A 21,188-nucleotide genomic window follows, 5' to 3' on the forward strand; every position below is an offset into this window, starting at 1 on the left:
ATGATAGTTGCATCAGAAAATGAGATAAATAGTAGACTGTCAGCAACATACTGTTAGCAATTGAACACATGCCATATCACTCTCTCTCTCAGCAGTCTCATGTAGATAGATGTAGATTACATGGATCCCTGTGGGATCCTGAAGGTGAGGACCTTGATGGAAGGGGCTTGTATCCATCACCTTTGTTTGAATTACATGTAGAATATGAGATCCAGTACTACTGTATCACTGAGGCTGTATAATAGAAGACTCAGGTGTCTGAGAACAGGAATCGGGAGATTACAGCACCATGGTTGGCGGAAGCTCCATAAATTCCTCCAGGAAGTTGACAGAATTTCCATCTGTAGTTTGTGTACCACTAGGAGCCCTGGTTCCTCTAGTCCTCTGCCTCACCATACATATGGATATACTCAAACGATTTCATTTCTGGATGGAATATCTTCTGCAGCTGACACCGAGACCACAGGACCCTTCCTCCATGTTTTCTTTTCTTTCTTTTTTTTTTTTAAAATACTTCTGGTATTTGTCTTGGCCTGTTACTAGTGGTGTTCTGGTATCTATCTTGGCTCTTCTGAGGGGCAGCCGTGCTAGGATAGGGTTGTGATGGTATTGAATCATGTCTCAGTGATGCAAAAAAGTCCAGGTGTTTCATTTGAAAGGAGACTACAGATGTGTTTTTTTTTCTTAGATAAAACTTTGCATTCAGCAGCAAGAAATTCAATTTGTTTTCTTTTTATCCTTTATTTAATGATGTTACTGTTTAAGCAACTAGCTGAAAATACCAGCTTTTAGTGTTTATTCTAATGCATGGTATTCTGGGAAGGCAACTCCTAGTGATAGCAAGGATTTGAAAAGGTAACACCTAACAGCAATTCCCTTAACCCTAATCTTAAATTAAATTAAATTATCTGTAACCTTAACTTTAAATTCCCATAGCTTAGAAGCCATGTACAGCATAGTCTACAAAACTTGAATGCCTAGCCCTTAAAAAGGTATTAACAGTGGACAAATGGTGTTGAAGTATTAGATTGTGGTCTGAATATTGAGATGGCATTTCTTCCAATTTTTAAAAATTCTTTCACTAACATGAGAAAGCAGCAGCCTGTTACAGGATGGCATGCACCTGAGATAGGTAGGTAATGGCAGGGATGCAATACTATGGGTTGTCCAGCAGAAAGGGAGGCAAAAGAGTCAGTAGGATAAAAACATATAAACAAAAAACAAAATCTGCTCATGTCTATGAGGTTGTGAGCATCTATCTGCTTAGTTTTGGCTCTGTGTTAATTCTACTTATAATCAAGTTTTCATGGGGGATGTGTAACTCAGGATGAGAGCCATACTGTTTTCAGGACTATTGATAATACTTCATGTTACTTTAGTAGTTAAACATAAAAACTAATTGACATTTTTTGCTTTTGATGTTTTGTATTACATAATGATAATTTGGTAGCACTCAGTTGTGCTCCAAAGCACTCAATGCTTTGCTTGTCAAGTGAAGGGGGGGTCTGGATGAAAACCCTAAGGGTAAGCACTTGAAAGATTAATGGTTTCAAAATGCATAGATGAGCCTTATCTGTCAAACAAGCCAAGCCGAATACCCATATTCAGATGCTTTTACTGCAGGCAGGGTATTTGAAATGCAAATACTATAGCAGAGGCCCATTTCTATACAAGCCAAATTTGAAGAAACAACTTTGTTAAGAAGTAATTTTGTATTACAGCCATTAATTATATTTAGCAAATCTCTATCCACTATAGCCTGGAAGCAGTGTAGTCAGCACAGTTCTAATGACAGTGACTCATTTCCGTGTGTTATATATACATGAATATATATATATACATTGTCTGCATTGCCTAAAAAACTAAGCCTTTAAGAAGGAATCTGTTCTCCCAACAGATTTGTTGCTTATCAGGTACAAACAAATTTTAGTGTAGAATTGGCATAAATTGATTTGTCTATTCTGCAGGTTTATCTATGTAGCTGTCCAAAGATTCATCCTATTTCATTTTGTTTCAGTCATTTATCAAGTTATTCTTTTGGCCATGGTATTTGTCTGAAAGAGTTTTAGTGTACTAAGCTGCGATATGCTTAGATTGTGGTGCAGTTCCTTTCTAAAAAAATTGTTAGACTGACATGACTTACATCAATACACATGTGATTATAGAGCAAGATATCATTGCTAGAGCTGGCTAAACAATTTATTATTAATATAGTTCACTAAGGACTAGAATGAATCTTTAGATGTAGACAGAGTGGGGTAATGTGTGAATGAATACATTGCCTCTTTGACCGCATACATGCATCAGTGAAGCATTTTTGTTCCCTTGCTCTCCTACATTTCTGTTGATTAACACAAAGGAAGAGAAAAGCCACGAATCCTTCTCCCTTTCTTCCAGGTAGGTAGGTCAGGGTGAAACTCTAGCTTTGCTCTCTTTTGATAAATCATTGTCAGAATAGGTTCCGTATGAGTACATGAAAGCTGCAGCGCTCATTTCTTACTCCCCTGGACATCAGCAGACATGCAGATGTGTGCAGAAGGGTGCAGGCCAATGCATATGCCCTTGTTTCGGTTAGTAAGACATTGTGAATAATGCCAGTTTTTCTTACTTTTATGTATTTATTAGAAAGTTGGAAGAAAGTAACACTGATCTTTATGAACTGTTGCTATTCCTAGCTCCTCCTAGGTATTTTGTGAGTGTGTGATTGACCATTTAAATTACAGGATTTTTATTTATTTGTTTTCTCTCACTGGAAAGGTCTTTCAATATAAAAGGCTCTTCCAGTAGAAGAATAAAGGCTCACATGACTCATAGAAGGATAAAGAAAGATTCACAAATTTGCCACCAGTTTCCTGAACAACTTGCAAATAATGAATAATATAATCTTAAAAATTAAGTGCTTTCCATAAAAAAATATTTTTTTTCAATTTATTCAGACATCTGTACATATGGGCTGTTTTACACACACACACACACACACACACACACACACGGTAAGTTTGTAACTGTGCAGGTAAAGAGTTATCAGGAAAAAGTATCCTATTTACTGCTTAGCTGTGCGAACAATGCAGAACTGTATTCTATTTCCCAGAAATTCCCATCCCATTGTTTTTGTTACTGAAGAAAGTAGCTCAGGATGATAACGGATGCAAAAAGTGATCATATTTTCAGTATAAAAACAGTGCTATTTTTTAGTAAGCTATGCTACTTAAAAGTGTTAGAGTGATGTACTGGCTTGCTCTGGATGTTTTTATCCTTTTTCCTTAAAATATCTTTTGTTTGCACCTCCCACTAAGAAGGAAGGTATGTTTCGCATTAAGATATGAAGTGAGTTTGTTTTTCACTTTTGCCTTTTATATAGGGATACTGAATATAAAGGACTACAGCTCTCCTTGGATCAGGTCACAGCTACCAAGCCGGCATTCTCATATGCAAATTCAACTCTGACCATAATGGATAATAGAAAGGGAAGCAAATCTCGCCTCTCGAGCACAAAGTCAAAATCAAGGACATCACCATACCCACAGGTAGCTGTCTTTGAAAAATAAAATTCAGTCTTTTTGAATATCTTGATTTTGACTGATACTTTAACCAAGTAATTAGAATGGGCCAAAGAACATGTTATTTAAAGGGAAAGAGGATGACAGGTTATAAGATCTTGAGACATGAATATGTTTCTTTAAACTGTTTCTAAAAAGTTGGAAATGTTTATGTTTCAGCATGCATAATAAATCATCATCAACAACAATAACAGCACAGGGCTCCGAGTTAATGAGGAGCCGACAGAAGGACAAGTAAAAATGTTCATTTTGAAATACTTACTTGGTTTGAGAGGACTGTGAGTTTTGCCATTTGAGAAAAATTCTTGTTTTTCCTTACTCTTTAATAAGTTTGTCTTATCCAGAAAGTTGCCAAGTGTTTGACAGCAGATTAATATTGAAATGTTAGTCACAAGAAGTGAATTTTGAGGAGGAAAAGGACAAGTTAGCTTGCTGAATGAGAACAAGAAAGCTCTTCCATGTACAAAGCTTTGAATGGCAGAAAGCACTAGTAGGTGGCCATTGATATTAGTAGACTTTAATTTCTCAGATTTCATATTTATGCCTAATATTTTACAAACATGTCCCTGCTTGTAGAATGAACCAGACTTGATTGGGTCTCTGAACTGGAGCTTATGTAATTTGTTTAGACAGCTGATTTCTGCGGACGATGCCACAGCATTTGCATACTTACACTGTTGACAGTTTTGCTCAAAGAAATCGGGTTTGTTACTAATCATTGTGTTTACTAAATAATGATACAAACCTCAGAGGCATAGCTCAGTGGAGCGATTCCACAACATAGTGGACATAAATGTATGCCTTCATGATGTAACACTGAAGAGCAAAATATTTTTAAAGAGGGCAAGTCAGTATTTGGCCCATAATGACCTTAATGACTAGAGTTTCTCTGCAGGCGTAATATGTCCTAAACTGACTTCTTAAAGTGTGGAATGTGAGCTCATACTAAAGTGCCTAAATTATTTCCTTGTTTTTTTGTTTTTCCCCCCAAAAGCACCAAGGATAAAAATCTCTGTTAAATGACATCTGCTTTTAGTAGTGAGACTATTTAACTGAGCACCTAGATGAACTCAGATTCTTAATTTGAAGCATCTAATTTTGCCAGAGATTGTTATGGTTACTGTTGTTTAATCATTTATTCACACACATTTCTGTGGGCTGTTAAAAAATAGCCTTTCCTCTTGAATGTTCCACAGCAAACAATTGTAATAAAACCACTTTAAAGAATTAAGAAAGATACCAATGCTTAATTCTAAATTGTGTTTATACTGTATTTAACTGTCCTTGAGTTTTTGAAACTACCATTTATTTCCCATTTAAAAGTCCTCATTAACTAGCAGAACAATCTCACTTGAAGACTTGTTATCCACCCATATCATTCACCTTCTGAAATTGTGACTTTCATCTGTGTCACTTTATTCTCTCTGCCACCAGAAAAACTCTTGAACTAGCACCTTTACAAGAGTGTGGTGTGGAGGCTGTTGGTTTATCAGGGGTTGTTGTCTGAAAGCTTTGGCTGTTTAGTCTCTAGTTTCATTTTGCATCCTCATTACCAGCTGCCTGGTAGTAAAGTCACAGATTTCGTCTTTCATAAAGAAGCAGCAGTGCTAGTTGCCAATCTCTTGAAAAATGGCCATACCGTTCATTGTAGCACATCACCACAAGCAACGCTGGCAGCTTGGCTTTGCATCCCTCTCATCCTTCTCAACCACTGAATAAGCTGTTGAAAGACTAAGAAAAGCTGTTGTAAAGAAAATACAGCAGGTGGTATTGCCTGTGTCCCTCAGCCTCCAGCCCACATAATTTGCCAGTCAGTTGTGGAGAATTATTTGACTCAAAAGCCACGGTTGGAAAGTGAGGGTATGGGTTTTGGCTTACAAACAAGGTTGGGTTTTGGTGGGGGAAGGAAGCAGGAGGTTTATTAGCAAAATAATGGCAGTGGGCAGAGGCATTTCTCAAATTTAAGGGCACCTAGGAGATTTTAAATTTATGCACTTTCTTCCTTTTTTTTTTTTCTTTTCCTCTTAGCATTTACTTTGCTTCTTCACTCTTGAGGAGAAAAGAGAATCATATGCTTTATTGGGTGATGACTGAGAATACACTCCCTTGCCAGCTGTGTGCCCCTAGGATAGCTACATGAGATGTGAACTGTAAGAAAAACAGAGTTAATAAATTTCAGCTGAATGTTCGCTACTAGGGCAAAAGGGGGATGTTTTGGTCACCTAACACAGTATTAATGTTTTTTTCTCAAACCATATGCTAAAGCAGGCATACTATTATATAGCATTTGTAGACTCTGTAATCAAAATTGAGTTCAATAAATTGGAGGTGCTGGTCAGAGTCTGATTAACGCTAACTGACTTTAGCGCAGTTGGCTTGTGGGTTCACAACCTGTCCCAGGCACTGGAAGGGTGAGCGGAGAGGAGATCAACTCAGAATTCATCGCGCAACTCTAGGGTTTGCCTAAACACATTGAAGTCTTCTTCTGGTGGTGTCCTACCAGAGAGGTGGAGGGTTGAAAGCAGAGGTGAAAAAAATGGGAGAGATGAAGACTTGATAGGGATATGTAGAAAAAGGAAATTGTGAGTTGGTTAAAAGATGTCTGTAATCTTCCCCCATAATAATAGTCATTGTGAGGGGCTCCCAAAATCTAGCCCTGGACCTCATTTATTTTGTGTTCCTAAAAGCTAGACCTGGACCTCATTTATTCTGTACACAGGAAATAGCAACAAGATTGGAAAAACATTTTAATTGTGATCATCTGAACAACTGCTTTGGAGTTTAATCTCCCATTAATGTGATCGTTTAAAGAAAATATTTAAAATTGTCTGTTGTCTTCCTCTAATGGAAATGTTTTATGGTTAGATCTGGATAAATTTTTATTGCTTCATATCTCATCTTAGTTCTTAGATAAAGATATGTATATGATATGCATGCATGCAAACAAGGATATACTCAATATCTGTTGAGTGGGGGTTGGTGTGTTTTCAGCATGCATTTATTTTTGGAAGTAACAGCCTCCTTTAGTAGGCGCATATTAATAATTGCTAATTTACCACACAACTGATATTGGAGGTAAATATATAAATTGATTTTATAGCTACTTTAAAAAATAATCTGTATTAATTCTGCAGTCTGCCTCTATTCAGACGTATCACCCACTATTTGAAAGAATGGGGTAAAGATACCAGAACCAGGCTGAATTGTAGTCAGCCTTTCTTTTGTTTATCATTTCTTGCTGTAGCCTAAAGCTTTGGCAACTTCCAAAGTATTCAAGAGTAAACATAACTCCTGATCTGGTGAAGAGTCACCAGCAGTGGGGGTTATTTTAATGGACATGCTGTATTACTTTAATCTAAGCCTTTCACCATCTGTTCTGCCTATAATAGTGAATGCAAAAAGAACATATTTTACATTTCAGGATTACATTAGTAAAAAGTAAGATAAAAGTGATTTAAAAGCATGCATATGTTCTTAGTACAATGAACCCGCATCTGTGATGTTTTTTCTCATGGTTAAGACACAAATCAAGGGGAAAGCTGCTAATGCTGATGTAGTGGAAGTTTTTCATGGAAAAGAGGACTCTATTCTGAGATGGTTTCACTATATATTTAATGTTTATATTGATAAAAACCTGAGAAGGCTGCCAGAAAATTATATAACTGTAACGTCTATTGTTTGAACATCTGGCATTGTGTGTGGAGCAGGCTGATGTTGCTGTGTATGACAGGATGAGTGCTCAGGCCAGTGAGACACCTGTAGGAATGAAAGGTCAGGTAAAAGAAAATAACCCGAGAAATATTACAATTGTTTACTGGCCTAATACATTTTTATGGCCTCTCTTAAAGCAAGCTTTTCTTAGCCATGTAATTGATATTTTCCTGTTTCCTTGCCCCCTTCAGCCCTTCCGAAGCTTTTCTTGGAGTAAAGGGAGCATCAGTGATGATCAATAACCCCTTTCGGTGTCAGTGCTAATCTTGCTGGTCCGTTCTCACCGGAATGGTACATGGAATTAGCACTTTGGAAGACATTTCTAGTATCTGGAGTTGCCAATTCAGTTTGCAGGAATGAGTTGGAGAATCATTTAATTTCTTTGTTGTTGCTGTTTATGCTGGAAGATGATTCAAAATCACCTGAAGTGATTTCAGGCATTGCCTGTCTAGAAGTTGTTCTTCATCTTGTCTTAACTTCTGTCTGCTGATTAAACTAGACTTTGCCAAAAAAAAAACCCAATAAATTTTACCAGAGAGGAATCAGACAGCAAAAATTAGCAGAAAGGAAAGCATTTCTGGTGAGGCAGGACTGGGCTGCTTACAAAAAACCAATACTTTCACTAATTCTAATTGGCTAGAATTTTCATTAACTCTAATTCTGTTCCTGTGGTCTTTCATCGCTTGACATATGGGAGCCTAATTCTAACTTGAGAGATAGGGTTTCCACTCCCATTTCAGCAGAGGAATATCTTTGATCATCCTTTCGTTTCTCCCCCCGTCAGCATGTCGCACATGCCCATATTTGTATCCTCCACCTGTCAGAGTCGGGTTCCCAGAAGAGGCAGTGGTAGGACAGAAGCAGCAGAGGCAGCTTGATGATGCCAAATTGAGATATGATTAGCTTTAAAGGAATTAGGAATATTTTTGGCCTATGCCTGCTTGTGTTCTTCCCTAAGAATAAGCAGTTGTATCAAACCTCAGTAGACAATGTGGGCCACAAGCAACTCACTGTGTTAATTTAATTCTGCGCATGGCCTGGCAGCTGCCACAGGCCAGATCTCAAATAATCATAATTGACATCAAGTACAAAGAATATGCATGAAGTATTGTTGGTCTTGACTACATGGTTATATGACATTACATGGTGCATTTCTGACAAATGAACACATAACCTTTGAAATGGTCTCCCATTCTTTAAGAAAAGTGTATGAAGGCCCTATGCAATTGAATTCTTTGTGGTTAGGTCCAAGACAAAAAAAAAAAAAAAAAAAAGAGCAGTTTTTCAGTTATATGAAGATGTTCCCTTCAAAGGAAACTAAGTTGGACCTTGAAGTACCCTTAGGGACAGAGAACTGGTGGAATAATATCTATTAGACTCATGAAATTTAGAATTTTCAGTTTGAAAGAATCTTGACATTTATTATCATGATAAATGATCAAAAAATTGAAATTTCAGAAAAATATTGTTGAAAATGAATTTTATTTGTCTGCCTCATGAAAGAAATGCACACTATCAGTTTTATTTGTAATACAAAAAAGTAACTTTAAACTTTTTTGTACTGACATTTATGTTATATTATCTTATATTTCAGTTTAAGTAACTTTTTAAATTAAAAAAATCTTGTTATAAAAACCAAATCTGAAAATAGTGCTAAAATAATTTTAAAAGTAAGAGGAGATACAAAAGTAGTTCTCCTTTTGTGAATTTTCTTTTTTTAATGTAATTGAATAGTTAAAACTTTGTTGATCATTTCTAAATTTTTTCAGTTGAAACCCTAATTTTGTCTATATATTTTTGTTAGAAGGTTTACAATAATTTAGTCAGCATTTATAAAGATATCTTTGTGATTAGATAGTTTGGAGACGTTAGTTCTGAAGGGATAATAGAGAAGTTATTTGTTCTAGTTGGTCACTATGATGGTTGAATAAAGTTCCTAGTTAACTTGCACTGAGCTGATGACATTTAAAAGAACTTTTCTGTGACTCTGTAACTATCTTACCTCCATCTAAAATCAGATTTATCCTTTTATCTCTAAGACCTTGGGATGAACTGGGTGGTACTAGCTTGCTTGTCTCCTCCATAGCTATTTGTAGGTTTTTTGCCTAGTGGGTTTTCTTTTGAGAACACTTAACAAAATATAATTTCAAAACTGCAAAGCCGCTGTCCTTTCTTGCTTTTCTTTAAATAACCTATCTTGTCAACAAACAGTATTCACAAATATGAACCGGAATACTGAAGAAACAGCCAATTAAATGCCAAAACACAAGTAGTTCCACTACTGCTGTTGCACAGATGGTTTAAGTTTCTGTAAGTCAAACATATGGTCAGTACTTTCAATTGGTAAGTGCATAAAACCTTGATCCTGGCTGATAATGAGGAGTTTCATAGCAACTCAATCAAATGAAAAGGAAGGTAAGCTTATGTTTGCAGGAGAGAGGCCTAATACCTATTGAAAGAAAAGGCAGAGTGGGCATCTGGAAGGTGAGTGATAGAATGGGAGAATTCCAAATTTATATGTTGTAATACACTGATTTGTGATACGAATATGCAGTACTGAAGAGGTGAGCATGTACAGCTTTGGTCTCACCCCAATCCATAATCATGGGTGAAACTGATTTAAAAATGCTCCACGAATTTTGACAGCACCAATAAATAAAAAGATTAAAAAATGAGATAGCTAAATCCTAGGAGGTTTAATAAGCATTCTTTTTTTCCCCAGAAACTATCCAAAAGTCTGAAACACTTATTATGAACTTCTAGAAATTTATGAAATTTAGCTTAACCTTTACAAATGCTCATGCTTCTATTCTGTCTGCTTTTCCAACTGCCTACTAGCTTTCTTCTTCTGTGCGCGGAGTGAGGCTAAATGCCCACTCCTAGTGCTTTGGCTAGTGGTCCCCTTTTCTGGCAAATAGTCTCTGGATTTTGCTTCTTCCCACATTGCAACAGAGCTGTGATTTCAGCTTCCTACTGACCTGCCATCACTTTGGAGCTTTACTCTGTAGTAGTGTTGGGAGTCCCAGGACCTACAGGAAGCTTTCTTTTCCCTACTAATAGGAGGAAAGAAGTTCCAATATACCACCCCAGGTAAGAGAGAAAAACATATGGAAAACTTCTTTAGAAAAAGAACTTGCAAACACACTCAGTTTCAATTTGATATGAGAGAAGGTACTGGGAGTGTTATTTCAATCCCTCTAAAAAGCACTTTGCAGAGGAGCAATGGAGCACCACTGCTGAACAAGCACTAGCTTTCAAAGCAGTAAGGAAAAACCTGGAAATATTTAAAAAATATTGAATTACAACATTGATGTTGGTGAGCCTAGTGTTACACATCATAAAGGAGATGGCTGTTAAGGGTTGACATGGGATGTTTTAGACTTTCATGAGGTCTGTCCTGTCATCTGCAAGCTCATTACAGAGTGTTATACATGAGAGGACTAGGAGTCCCATGAGAAGATAAAGACGTGTGAGCACGCTCGCAAAAAACGCCCCCTCACATGCACACTCCCTCTGTCTTTTCAGTTGCTGATTTCACCCAGGCTTAGTAATTTCCCTGCTTCTTCTTTTGTTTTGCAGTATTCTGGCTTTCACACTGAGCGATCTGAATCTGACCACGAGAGCCAGTGGGGTGGGAGCCCCCTGACTGACACCGCTTCTCCGCAGCTCCTGGAGTCTGCGGACAGGCCGAGCTCCCAGCACCACGATGTCTCCTGTGCCTACCGGCAGTACTCGGACCGCAGCGCGCTCTGCTACGGCTTCACGCTCGACCACTCCCGGCTGACCGAAGACAGGCATTTCCATACACAAGCCTGTGAAGGGGGCAGGTGTGAAGCGGGCAGATACTTCCTGGGCACGCCGCAGCCCGGAAGGGAGAGCTGGTGGGGCTCTCGCTCAGCGTTGCCCCTCACAAAGTCATCCCCTGAAAGCAGGGAAGCGTATGAAAACAGTATGCCCCACATAACGTCCGTGCACAGGATTCATGGTAAGAGATAACACGGATTTGCAGAAGTGGCACCACCCCAAATACAGCAGCAGTTTCAAAGTCATGACACAGAGATGCAGCTGCTTAAGTGCATGGGAGATAAAGGGAGAGACTCTCGCTGCAGGGCCTTGTCTCAGAGTTCGTGTGTATGGAAATGAGGAGTACCTACAGTTCAAGATGAGTTTGACAGTCTGGTTTCCATACAGTAACTTGTTCTATATTTTTTAATCTGTGAGATTAAGGTAGGAATATCTGATTGGTGAGATCTTAAGGAAGATCTTAAAAATGTGAACAAAATTACACACTTAATAGAAGTGTGTTTTTTCTTTGACCTAAAACCAAACTAGCCTGGATAAATATATGTAACACAAAATTTCAGTTAGAATTAAATCCATCTGGATATTAAAAAAAAAATCTTTAAAGGGTTTGAGAAATTATTTTCTTATTTTAATCTTCTGAATATTAGGAGTATTTGCTGGTCATGTCTTGGACTAGAAGAGTATGTGCAGAAAAACATTAAGAAACTTGTTCTCTGAATAGTCTCAGCCAGACTGAAAGGAAAAGTATTAAACTTATTTCTTCAGATTCAAGATGTTTAGATAAAGCTCACATACATATTCATATGACTGGGTACTTATTCAAATGAGTTCAAAAGAAATTTAAGATTATCTATTACAATTTACTAGGGACTGCCTAGTTTCATGTGAAAACTAGTAGAAATGATCTGGTGAGATATATTCTGACAAACTTGGACTAGTTTAGGTGGTTGCATGTTTGGGGGGGAAGAAATGACTTTTTTCTGCAGTGGTTATTTCTAGACCATGTAAGATTTGCTATTTATTTTTATTTAAAATTGGCAATTCAAATAAACACTTATTTTTGGTTTCTGATGTTTATCCCCAGCTATAATTTTTAGTCAGCTTGAGCTGCAGTGTTTTCAGCACCAAGCCTGCAGCCTTGCTTGGTGTCTGGCAGGTTGCACAGGACATCTTCAGAGGCTGGTGCTGATTGAAAATTCACAGGGAAAGGCTGATCTTGGGTTTGGGTAGACTCAAAGGTCCTTGGGTTTAAAGGGTAGGCTGGGAGCTGAGAGATAGAAATTGACCCCAAAACAGCGTTTAAGGCTGTAAGGATAGATGCTGCATAAAATAATCCAAATGTTTTTCATTGAAATGTGTTTGTCAAACATAGGTGGTATCTATAGAACTCAGAAGAGTGCATGGTCTAGGGCTATTTAAATTAGCACACTTCCATTGACTTGTAGAATGAGGCTCTTAGAGGCCAGAAAGAACAGTTCCAATCTAAGGAAAATTGTGTCGAGAGCAGAAAAGTGCCTAAGTAGCAAGTTCTAGGAAATACACTTGGAGAAAAAGTGAGGAAAGGAAAGAGAAGCCCTTAATTTTGTTGATCAGTGCTGTTCTCCACTTTTCTTGTTAAAACACACCGTCCTTCCTTGTGTCTGTTCTTTACTTCTGTCATACTTGTGTTTCTCTAGCTTTTTCTCCCCGAAACAGAATTGAGCAGAGTATGATAACTTTGCAGGCATTAAGTTATATGTGTGATAATTCCTGCTAAACATAGTAAGACAGTAATATAGAAATATTATATTAAGAAACAAATGTAGTAGTGTTAAATATTTATTCCATACTTTTATCAGGGTAATCATTCCAAACTGATAATATAATTTGATTTTAGTTTGTTCTTTTGTTTGTCTGTTATTCCAGGTGCTGCAGTTATACTCTTTATTGTATCACAAGTATCACGTTGTTTCATTGGGCCTTCAGTCTGCATGTAGCTTTGGGGGCAAAACTTGACGTGTCAGTCTCTACTCAGGAGAGGAACATCTCAGTTCCCCTTGAAAATGTACAAATGTACTAATTTCAAACCTTGGCCTTTCACAGATGAAACGATTTTTGACAATAGTATGCGAACTTTGCTGCCAGAGCAGCTTCTTTGGGCAGCTTCTTTTTCTCCTTTTCTGTTCTTCTAAGATATCCTTTGGTAGTTCTGGCTTCTAGTCACCTTACGATAATGAGAACTAATTGAAGATTATGGGAGGCCCTGTGTATCTCATGGGAGCCCATGCATTTCTGGTCACCTTCAGGGAGTCTGGAGCGCTGTCTATATTGCTTGTTTGTGGGAGCTGTGCAGTGAGACAAACAGCCTATGGTCTGGAGTCTGATGCTGACCCGCTCTGCAGTGTGTCATGGTATATGTGACATACCATGTGCTGCACCTATTGCACTCTGGCCCTTAGAGCTTCCTTTCAAACTCTAGGCCAAGGTCTTTGGTGTGAAGGATAAATTTGCGCTTGCGAGACACTCCACAGTGTGGTACCTCAGCCTACAAAGGGGAAGATATGTTTCATTATAAAAGCCCATTACTGATTTTGTCATGAACTCAGCAACACAGTGGTAGTAGTCTGCCGCTCGAACAGCTACTCCAGTACAGAGCAGGAAGAGGAACCCATGCTAATCTGAAAATGTTTTTCCTTTGAGCAGACTTATCCTGCAGGCCTCGCTTCTATAACGGACTTTGTATGTGCAAAGCATCATTAACTAGTTTGTGCAAGTCCAACATGTCCCTCCTGTGGGCACGTATCTTAGCAAATCCTTTATCAAAGCTTTTTATTAAGTGTCTCCTTAGCTGGCGCTTCAGGTGTGGGGGTCACTCACCTTCTTCCTAGCAAGGATTGACAGGTCTGATTCTGTTCTTTCAGCTACATGCAAGCTGAACACCTTCTCTGATATGTCTATGGGCTTTATTATTTAAAGAGAGGTAAGACTGGTTACATTTTCCCATTCTAAAAGTTTTATACAGCAAATATTTATGCATTGGGAAATGATATCATATTTTTTCAGTAACCCTGTCTAAATGCAAGGTTCTTATGGGTTCTTACGTGTCTAATGAAGTGTAACTGCTTCATGGCTTCTGTTTGATTAAAGTCATATAGCCTGCATAATGCCACTATGGGGCCGCAAACTATTTCGCCATGCTTTCTCTACATTTTAGATCTTGGAAGGGGCTAAGAAGACATACTGGAATGATGCGCGCTTGTAATTCTTTGAGATCTTTGTTTTCACCATCTTCTCAATTCACTCAGACTTTGTTGATGCAGAGGGGTAGTGAGACATTTTAAATCGGAGCCAGGGCAGAAATATGAGTGTCAAATGCAATTTGACTTGCCCTAGGGTGTCCTGCCTGGTCTCTAGCTTCTCAAGAAGACACAGAGCTCCTGTAGAGTTTGTGCCATACATGCTGGGCCTGTGCAGACACCTTGCTTGCCCTAGTGTCTCAAATGGCACCGGATGTCTGTGTTTAGGTGCTTAGATCTCTTGCTTGTGTATTATAAACTGTTTGTTACGGGTTTCATGTGCAGAATGACACTGGAAACTAGAGGCTGTCTCCAAAAAGCAAGGGGTGTAGACCCCATGGTCATTTTTGGTGACTTTGTTACCAATCACTTGCCTCTGTCTTGGTTTTCTGTCTGTAAAATAAGGTTCAGAGTACTTGTTCTTTAAGATTATGTGCCTCCTTCAACTTCAATGCTTGTTCCCTTTCTCTCTTTCCTAGGGAGAGGACACTGGGATGAGGACAGTGTTGTTAGTTCTCCTGATCCTGGCTCTGCCAGTGAATCAGGCGACCGATACCGCACTGAGCAGTATCAGAGTAGTCCACACGAACCCAGCAAAATTGAAACTCTAATAAGAGCCACCCAACAAATGATTAAAGAGGAAGAAAACAGACTACAGCTACGGAAAACGACCCCTGATCTGCTGGTCTCCATTAATGGCACAGGGAAAAAGCACACTATCTGTTTTGCAAACTACCCTCAGCAGCAGTTGGCAGGGGACATCTGCCGTGTCCCTACAGTGGCCAACACTCCCCCCTGTGAACACATCCAGCAACGAGATGGAAAGATTATGAGCCCACATGAGAATGACTATGACAACAGCCCCACAGTGCTATCTAGGATAAACAGCCCCAATTCTGACCGAATATCAAAATCTAGTTTGGTACTAGCTAAAGACTACATGCATTCAGACATGTCCCCTCATCAAACCCCAGGGGACCACCCAGCAGCTTCTCCAAATTATTACAGCTCCCATAGGCAGTACTTTGATAAGCATGCTTATACATTAACTGGATATGCGCTGGAGCATCTATATGACACTGAAACCATTAGAAACTATTCGCTAGGATGTAATGGATCACACTTTGATGTAACTTCTCACTTAAGGATGCAGCAAGATCCAGCACAAGGACACAAGGGGACATCTGTTATAATAACCAATGGAAGCTGACACTTTTTCTAAAAACTTTTGCGCGTTAAAAAATAATCTTTGAGACGTAATTGGAAGATATTCTATGTTTTCATGCCCTTGTTGTTACCAGCATTTGATATACCACAGTGCACTAGAGAGAATAACCTAAGGTTTTGGGGGATAAATTAGTTAACACACATTACTTTAAAAAAAATGAAAATGCGCTCGCATGCAGGGTTGTAGTGAATGGAGCTAATCTGAAACTTGGTGCCATGCTAGGTGGAAGGAATGGAAGAGGTCTAAGTGGGGAGCACCTGGGGCAGGCTAGCAGAGCAATTTATGCACATTGTGTAAGAGGTGGTTGTTTGTAAATGCTGCCAAGGGCAGACCTCCTGAACTGCATGCACCCCACAGGTCCCAGCCAACAAAACTGCTATGCACTCTTTTTGCGCTGAAAGTTGGAATGTGTTCCTTTGAAATACACATCAAAATGTGTACTTCTGGTGATCTGTTTATTCCCTAAAGGCCAGGTGTGTTATGCTGCTCCATGGTGTAAAGCATCCATGGCTAACCAATACAAAATCAGAAAGGGGAGAAAGAAGAGAGAACTCCTCGAATTGTTATTTCCTTGTATACTCACATGCATAGTTATTTACATATGCTTGATTTGAAAGGAGTAAAATGAGCAGTATCCTCATGATTAGTAAGATCGAATATTTACTTCTACTTTATTTAAAAGAAAGAAAGATGGCCTTTCTCAGTGTAGTTTAGAGAAATACATAGGTCTTGGTTGTCTTGATATGGAGATGGGAGATAGTCCTTGTATTTTCGAAAGATCACACAAGGTGGGTAGTAGAGTGAAACAGAAGAAAATCAGTGGGCTGAAACAGAGAGAAGAGACTGGAATAGAAAGTGATCCAAGATAAAAACAGTTAACCCCATGGCTGTGTGTGCCATTTAGTAATACATACAACATAAGGAAAAGTGTGTCTAAGTGGCCAAATAATTAAGAATTAATTTAAAATACAAGGGGAACTCAATAGAATAATGGAAATTTTGCTGTAGAATACAAGTCTGTAAATGTAAAAATGTGAGAAGCAAGAGTAGACACAAACTCTGTGGTGCTTCTTCCTAATTTTGGGAAAGTTTGGGGGTAAATTAAGGAAGTGTTGAAGAATGTAAGGACTCTAAGTCTCACACACAGCTTGAAGTAATAGATATGACTTTGAAAAAGGAATATGCATTCCTGTCTTGTTTGCAGCAGAAAATGTAAGAGATATCAGAAAATATTAGAGATCTCAAAATCAGTCATATGTACACAAAAAAATATTGAGGAAAAACAGGTTCCCAAGAAATTCAACTTCATTAAACTGCTGATATTATCAGGACCTGTCCTAGAGTTACAGAAGACATCAAAGGAGACAGAGGAACTTTTTGCAATTTTTAATAATCTCATGAACAAAGAGGCACTAATTGATTGGAAAAGAGTCAATATAAAACATACGCTTAAAAAGTAAAATAGAGCATTTGTAGTCAGAATTACTAGATCCTTCCTTCTTTGTATGGCATTTATATGAAGTCTCAAAGTTGTCTGCAATAGGGGCAGGACCACCACTCCTGATTAGCCCAACCTGGAGGAAAGGGGGCTTGAGGTGGTTACTAAAACGAGATTAGCACTACAGTCTAGTTTCATTTGTAACATTAAGAAGCTGGACATATGGGATTGAGTCATCAGTGAACTAAATATAAACCAGCATGCTAGGGGTGGATTAAAAATATCTATTTTCAAATAAAACTAATCAGAAGCAAAAGCTAAATAATAACAATATAAGCCACGTAAGTGGAGATGTACTTGAAAGCAGAGGAAATTACCTCTCTGAACCTGGAATATTGTGTATAGTTCTGATCACTCCACAGCAGATTGTGAATCTTGAATTGAGTAGTACCTTGCTCCATAAGCAATCTCTGTTGACTGCAGTGTGATCACTCATGGTGAAATGTATGCTGAACACAAGGAAGGGCAACATAGTCTGGTCTTTATTATCTGAAGCTCATAATAGAAAAGGTGGAGCAGAGCTCGGCAAAAAGATAAAGAGACTGAAAGATCTAATAAAAACTTTAAATAAACTGGGTCTGTCATATTTGTAAGGGAAAAGAGTAAGAGGGAATGTCACTGGTGTGCACCAAGCTCTGCACAGAGGAGAGATAAATAATGATCTGAAACCATTTGAACTAGTGGCAGATATGAGAGACAGGGCACTGAATGCTAGCCAAGGCAAAATGAGAACAAAATGATTTGGCAAGAAGTTTATTTGACAAACCGCCAAATGAATAACAAAGGTCATAAAGAGAAGCAGCTACAGATTTGTGTTTGTTTGTTTTAAGATAAAAACAAGGCAAATAATTGAAGGGAAGAAAAACACTGACAACTGTTAACTCAGAGGAAGGAATGGACCAAAATGACTTCTTTCAGCCCAACAATTGTATATGTTCCTAAAGCAGAGGAATGAGAAAGTATTTTTGATAAATCTAGTTCTCAATACATATTTATTTCACTTATTCCTGTGAATAATACAAATAAATTTGTATTTGGAGTCTCATTGTACAGTATTAAAATACAATTTGCAAAGCAAATTAGAGTAGAGGTACATGGTATCATATTATCCCTACTAGTACATATAAAAATGAATCTAAGTGTCAATATTATTTTGTATTACAGCAGAGTTTCCTAAACTGGTTGGGTGAATGGAATTTTGTCAGCGCCCAGGTTTCTTGGGGCCACCAAGCACTCTTGTTATCAAACTTTTAATTAGAAGGCAATAGAGTTCCACAGACCAGCTGCAGTTCCCTGGCTTTGGTCTAACAGACCACTGGTAATTAGGGAAACCACAGTTTGGGTACTATTGTATTTGCAGTCTGACAGGCACTTTTGAAAATAGAAGACTTATAAAATGAACAGGCACAATATAGGATGCTTATATTCTTTCTTAAATCACCTAGGAAAAAAAGCCAGTGTGTTATGCAATAAAAAATCCCTGTTGTCATTTACTGTAATCCCAAAACAAAACTTTCCAAATTGTAGCTATTGCAATAGCTCCAGTCCACTACAATAACAAATGCAAAGAAATGCACTGTAATGAATAGAATCCCTGATATATCAGTAGAGACATAGAAGGCCCTGTACCTGCCACTACATTGTGCTGCAAGCAAAGGCTGACACTTTCTCACCCCCACATGGGATTCCAGCAACTGTTGCTCCTTCTTAGCCCTTCAGCATGATCTGCTGGAGATAGATCCTTCTGTCAGCTAATTTGCCATGCTGCTTCCTTAGATAGTCAGGAATTTCTTTTTAATTGACAGAGAGCATCAGTTGTTGTGAACATAGAACCTGCATGCTATATGCTACATGAAAGCAAGTTTGCAATCTTAATTAAGCATATAATATCCTTACAGCTCATATAATATGTACTTTTCAATATGGTATAAAGCATATCTTTTCCATTACATATTTATTTAATTCAAATTTTCATTTAGCATCCTTCGAGGATATCTTCTTCTTCTTCTTTCTTCTTCTTCCTTTTCTAAATCAGATGAGATAAGGTATTTTGGAAAATGCAAGACATTTGTACTGAATAAATTTCAAATGTATCACATTAGTTAAAGGCTATCACTTTAAAACAGATCTACAGGTTGTGTTTTGGTAGAGGAACAATATAAATTGATGTGTTGCATCATTCTCTAACTAATAGTGCTTTACAGTTACATATTAACACCAAATTAATTTTTTAGCTACTCCAACTACAGAATGACCACAGCTCTTTCAAACCATTTCTTACTGAATTCAGTGGATGGTGCACTATGTTTTTTGTTGTTTCCCTTTTAAGAGGCCAAAAAATTCTCTCTCCTTAATACAAAATTGCACCCAGGGGCATGGAGTTTGTCACTGTGGGCAAATTTGCATAGCAATTCTTAGGTTAAAGTAATAACCTTACTCAGCAATGTGTCCCATTGACTCAAATGGGAATATCTGTGGAGTAAAGTACTACTTAATATGTGTAAGGGTAAAAGAAGTTGACTTGTAGTGAACTGGCATTAGTTTGGGGGTTTGTTTGTATCTTTTTCTGAATCTCAAGATGTGAGTATGGAAACTATGAAAGGCAATGGCTGCAAAGGCTGTGTTTTAATAACAGAGATTATTTATACACGCTTTGGAAAAATGAGTACACCTCTCTGCACTGAAGAGACCCAGAAGTATTTCTTAAGCTTTCCATGGCTTTTGATGATGTGTCTGCAATACTGCCACGGGTTACATAGTGAAATCCTGCTTATTCAAACCCTTTTAATCACTCTTATCTGAATCTCCTTTTTATCTCTGGACATGCAGCATTTATTCACCAATTTCCCTAAGTATGTTAACCACCATATGTTCATTTATGTGCACATCCTGAATGAGTTGAGAAAAAAAACAACATGTTTGTGTAGTAGTTCTGGAAAAGGTACAGCCACAGCAGAAAATCTGACTGGCTCTTGCAAAGGCTAATGGGCCTTTCAGTTGAGGAGCAAAACTATGGCAAACGCGTGAGTTTCACACCTTCTGCATGCAAAGCTCTGTATCAGGCGAATTACAGCACGTGGTTCCAGGATAAGGCCTAGTTATGTCTATTTTAATGTGGCTATATTTAATGTCTGGCAGCAAACAGATTCAGGTTCTGTTTTTTCCATGAGTCACAAATTTAATTACAAAAGCTAAGAGTCTGAAGGCAATTTGAGTTTTGTCATTAGTGGTGGATGATTTTGTTTTCTTGTAGGTATATTGGATTAGCTCCAGAAGCCTCCACACTGTGGTATTGGAATAAATAACCTATTTTATGTTATTTGCAGTTAGTATTGATGGTTAGATATCCTGACTGTATGCACTGAGAGACAAAATGAAACAAAACAAAACAAAACAAAAAGCCCAACACACTGTTTTTCTGTAAACCTTCAGCCTGGTGTTAGCAAAGCCCACTAAAGGCATAGCTGAGGGTTTAGCAAAGTATTTTTACTGAGTTGTTATTCTGAAGACAAAAAAAATACATAGTTGCCTGTTCAGAATGGTGAGTAACAGTGCAGCTCCATTTCACTTTTCCTTAGAGCATTTATTACTGAAAAAAACCCCTATGCGAAGTTAAACTTCCCAGAGATGTTTATCTCATGTATATAAAAGCTATGTGGATAAATCTGGCTCTAAGCTGGTAAGAATACATCCCTTTCTGAAAAAAGGTAATTTATGACTCCATCTATGAAGCTGTACTCGAAAGGAAAGATCAAATGCAGGCGAAACAAAGCCTTTTGCCTGGTTTTGTTCACTCTTTAACTCCCTCTCACATGGAGTTCCCAAGATTTCCTGTTGTTTGGAATTAAAATACAGTTTTTAAACATTTTTATTTATTGCAATTTTGACTGCATGTGATTTTTTCAGATACCAATGCAGTGGGAAGTTTGGAAATACAAGAAATAATCCCGTTAACACATTATAAAATATTGGTACCTTTGCATTTCTAAAGAAATAAAGTCTATTAGGAAAAGTTCTTTTAAAGCACTGCAACTTTTTCCCAAGGTAAATATTGCAACGCATAGAATATATTAATCTAGGAAAAACAGCACTTGAGAAATAATGAAACATTT

The 21,188-nt window shown here is 38.0% G+C and overlaps 1 protein-coding gene across 1 annotated transcript in view; it reads left to right on the top strand.

Annotated features, from left to right (window-relative positions):
• SIM1 (SIM bHLH transcription factor 1) overlaps positions 1–15,560 on the top strand; it is a 47,801-nt gene extending 32,241 nt beyond the window's left edge. Inside the window, exons 9-11 of the mRNA XM_067294804.1 lie at positions 3,362–3,527; positions 10,851–11,256; positions 14,830–15,560. Coding sequence (XP_067150905.1) covers positions 3,362–3,527; positions 10,851–11,256; positions 14,830–15,560 — 1,303 coding nt within the window. The remainder of the gene's footprint in view (positions 1–3,361; positions 3,528–10,850; positions 11,257–14,829) is intronic.
• The last annotated feature ends 5,628 nt before the right edge of the window (positions 15,561–21,188 follow it).

This window comes from Apteryx mantelli, chromosome 3, assembly GCF_036417845.1.
Source record: "Apteryx mantelli isolate bAptMan1 chromosome 3, bAptMan1.hap1, whole genome shotgun sequence".
Classification (NCBI taxonomy): Eukaryota; Metazoa; Chordata; class Aves; order Apterygiformes; family Apterygidae; genus Apteryx; species Apteryx mantelli.